The sequence below is a fragment of the Chelonoidis abingdonii genome, chromosome 4 (genome assembly GCF_003597395.2).
Source record: "Chelonoidis abingdonii isolate Lonesome George chromosome 4, CheloAbing_2.0, whole genome shotgun sequence".
Lineage (NCBI taxonomy): Eukaryota > Metazoa > Chordata > Testudines > Testudinidae > Chelonoidis > Chelonoidis abingdonii.
The window spans coordinates 30,422,781-30,425,909 of NC_133772.1; the positions used below are offsets into that span (position 1 = coordinate 30,422,781).

The window sequence follows — 3,129 nt, forward strand, 5'->3', positions numbered from 1 at the left end:
TGTTCCTGAAAGCTCAAAAATGTCCAAAGGTGTAGGAGGGAATTATGACCAGCTCTACATAAAAACCCTCTATTAACAGGAGGGTAATTAAAATCATTGGAATGATTTATCAAGTGTTGTGGTAAATAGTTTATGGACAATTTTTAATTCAAGATTGGATGATTTTTTAAATGATATGCTCTAGTTTACAATGAAAAATATTGGGAAAAAATGATGACTTGTGTTATACAAGCAATTAGACTAGATCAGGGGTTTTGAATTTGTCATCTCTGAACACCTTTGGGTCCACAGAATGCATCAAAGGGATACTCAAAAGGTTGTTGTTACCATAGAACACTGCTTTTCAACCTGTGGTCCGCGGATTCCTAGGGGTCCACAGATTATGTCTAAGATTTCCACCTCCATTCAAAATTTTTGATTAGTCTGAAAATGAAAAAAAACATTGGACTAGAAAATCAAAACGGTTCCTTTGGGCTTTGGAATCTATTACTAAATTAAATTTCCTTTGTTTAGGCATCTTTAAAGAGATAATAAGAGTCTCCACTGTACATCAGATTTATTTGTGTGGTACCCATTGCATCTATCCTCACCTCTGCCTCTTCTTTGACACAGAGCACAGTGACAGGAGAAATGGCTCCAGGGAACTGCACCACAGTGACTGGCTTCATTTTCCGGGGAATAACAGACAGTCCAAAGCTACAAAGCATCCTATTTGTGTTCTTCTTTGCCATTTATTTATGGACGCTGGTGGGGAATGTCGGGATGATTGTCCTGATTAGGGTTGACTCCCAACTCCACAGCTCCATGTACTTTTTCCTCAGCAACTTGTCACTCTTAGATGTTGTCTACTCCTCGGTAATTGCCCCAAAGGCGATGGTCATTTCCCTAGTGACGAGTAAAGACATTTCTTTCTCTGGGTGTGTGGTTCAGTTGTTCCTCTTCTCCTTCTGTGCCAACAATGAGCTTTGCCTCCTGGCTGTGATGGCCTACGATCGCTTTGTGGCCATCTGCAACCCATTGCTTTATAATATCATCATGTCCAAGAGAGTCTGCTTCCAATTGGTGGCTGGCTCTTACCTGTGCGCCTGTATCAATGCCACTGTACATACATGTACTGTATTCAGTCTGTCCTTTGGCCTCTCCAATGTCCTTGATCACTTCTTCTGCGATATTCGCCCACTCCAAGAAATCTCCTGCTCTGACTTTCGTATCAATAAGCTAGTGCATTTCATCTTTGCAGCCATAGAAACAATAGGCACCATTCTCATCATCCTCATCTCCTACACTTACATCATCTTTGCCATCCTGAGGATCCGCTCCACGGCAGGAAGGCAAAAAGCCTTCTCCACCTGTGCCTCCCACCTGACTGTTGTTTCCATCTTATATGGGACCGTGATCTTTACTTATTTAAGACCCTCATCTGGCAACTCAGTGGAATGGAAGAAAATGGTGGCGGTGTTCTATACCCTTGTGATCCCCATGATGAACCCCCTGATCTACAACCTGAGGAACAAGGAGGTGAAGGACGCCCTGAGGAGGACAATACACCAGAAAATTATTCCTCACTGTATGTAAATATGGGGATTGTTTTTTACTGATCAGTACTGGAGTGCAGATAAGTCATTATGCAGAAATTTCTGTCATCACGTGACTTACAGGAGAAAACAATATGGAAATGGAACTTGAGCCTGATAATGAAGGAAGGCGCCATGTCCCTTGAAAAACAGTGTCCAGTAACTGTGTTACAGCTTCTCCTTTATGTACTGATATGTGATTTCTGCAATATAAATACCTTCTCCTACTTATTCCACTACCTTTTGAACTACACTGGTTAATTTAGCAGATGATATAAAGAGGAGATGCTCAGACTGTAATTATTTCCATTTGTCACCGCTATTATCTCAGTTCCCACAGCCCCCCCCCCACCCCTCAAATCACTGTACAATTAAATAAAGGGAGGAGCACATGGAGAAGTGTTTTTATAGATAGATAGTCAGACAGATGGTTCTGTTCAAGGACAGACAGGTAGACACTAGACAGACTGATGTTTTGCTATTGGGATAGATAGACAGAGACATGGTAATGTCTGAGGTTAGATAGACAGAAACATGTCATTAGACACACACAGGAGAAAGGAAGGATGGCCCAGAGGTTATCACACTTGCCTAAGACTTGAGAAGTCTGAGTTTAAACTCCACCCCCACTGCAGACTTCCTTTGTGACCTTGAGCAAATCACTTAAGGACAGATTTTTTTAGAGGGATTTCAGTTTCTAATTCCCGTTGAAATCAATGGGATTTATGTGGCCTAAATACCTTTTAAAAATCCTGGGTTTAATCTCCCTTTGCCTCAGTTTGTCACGTAATATGGAGGTAAGTGCAGGGGCGTTGTAAGCAAGACACAAGAAGTAATTCTTCTGCTCTACTCCTCGGGGATTAGGCCTCAACTTGAGTCTTGTGTCCAGTTCTGGGCACCACTTTTCAGGAAAGATGTGGATGCATTGGAAAAAAAAATCAAGAGAAGAGCAACAAAAATGATTAAAGGTCTAGAAAACATTACCTATGAGGGAAGATTGAAATAACTGGGTTTGTTTTAGTCAGGAAAAGAGAAGACTGAGAGGGGACATGATTACATTTTTAAAGTACCTAAAAGTCAGGTACAAGGAGGAGGGAGAAAAATTATTCTCCTTAACCTCTGATGATAGGACAAGAAGCAACGGGCTTAAATTGCAGCAAAGGCAGTTTAGGTTGGACATTAGGAAAAACTTCCTAACTGTCAGGGTGGTTAGACACTGGAATAAATTGCTTGTAGAGGTTGTGGAATCTCCATCATTGGGGATTTTTAAGAGCAGGTTAGACAAACACCTGTCAGGGATGTTCTAAATGCTGCTGCCATGAGTGCGGGGGACTGGACTTGATGACCTCTCGAAGTCCCGTCCAGTCCTTTGTTTCAATGATTTACTCATAGGTTATCCATCATGTCATCCTCTGACTCTAGTATACTGGCAATAAGGTGATATTCCTTTAAATAGTCTGTAAACTCCCTAGTTTCAGAAGCTGCCAGGGCAGCAATGGGTATGTTTGGGATATTTTTACTTCAAATGGTTATAGGGGACTCATCTTTGCCCGTA

The 3,129-nt window shown here is 41.6% G+C and overlaps 1 protein-coding gene across 1 annotated transcript; it reads left to right on the forward strand.

Moving 5' to 3' along the window:
• The first annotated feature begins 624 nt into the window (after positions 1–624).
• Positions 625–1,575, forward strand: LOC116829236 (olfactory receptor 5J3-like). Its single transcript, XM_032787941.2, has one exon. The coding sequence runs from the start codon at positions 631–633 to the stop codon at positions 1,573–1,575; it is 945 nt and encodes a 314-aa protein (XP_032643832.1). The 5' UTR covers positions 625–630.
• The last annotated feature ends 1,554 nt before the right edge of the window (positions 1,576–3,129 follow it).

What these genes read in the sequence shown, in the direction of transcription:
- LOC116829236 (XM_032787941.2), top strand. Translation starts at nt 631, where the DNA reads ATGGCTCCAGGGAACTGCACCACAGTGACTGGCTTCATTTTCCGGGGA.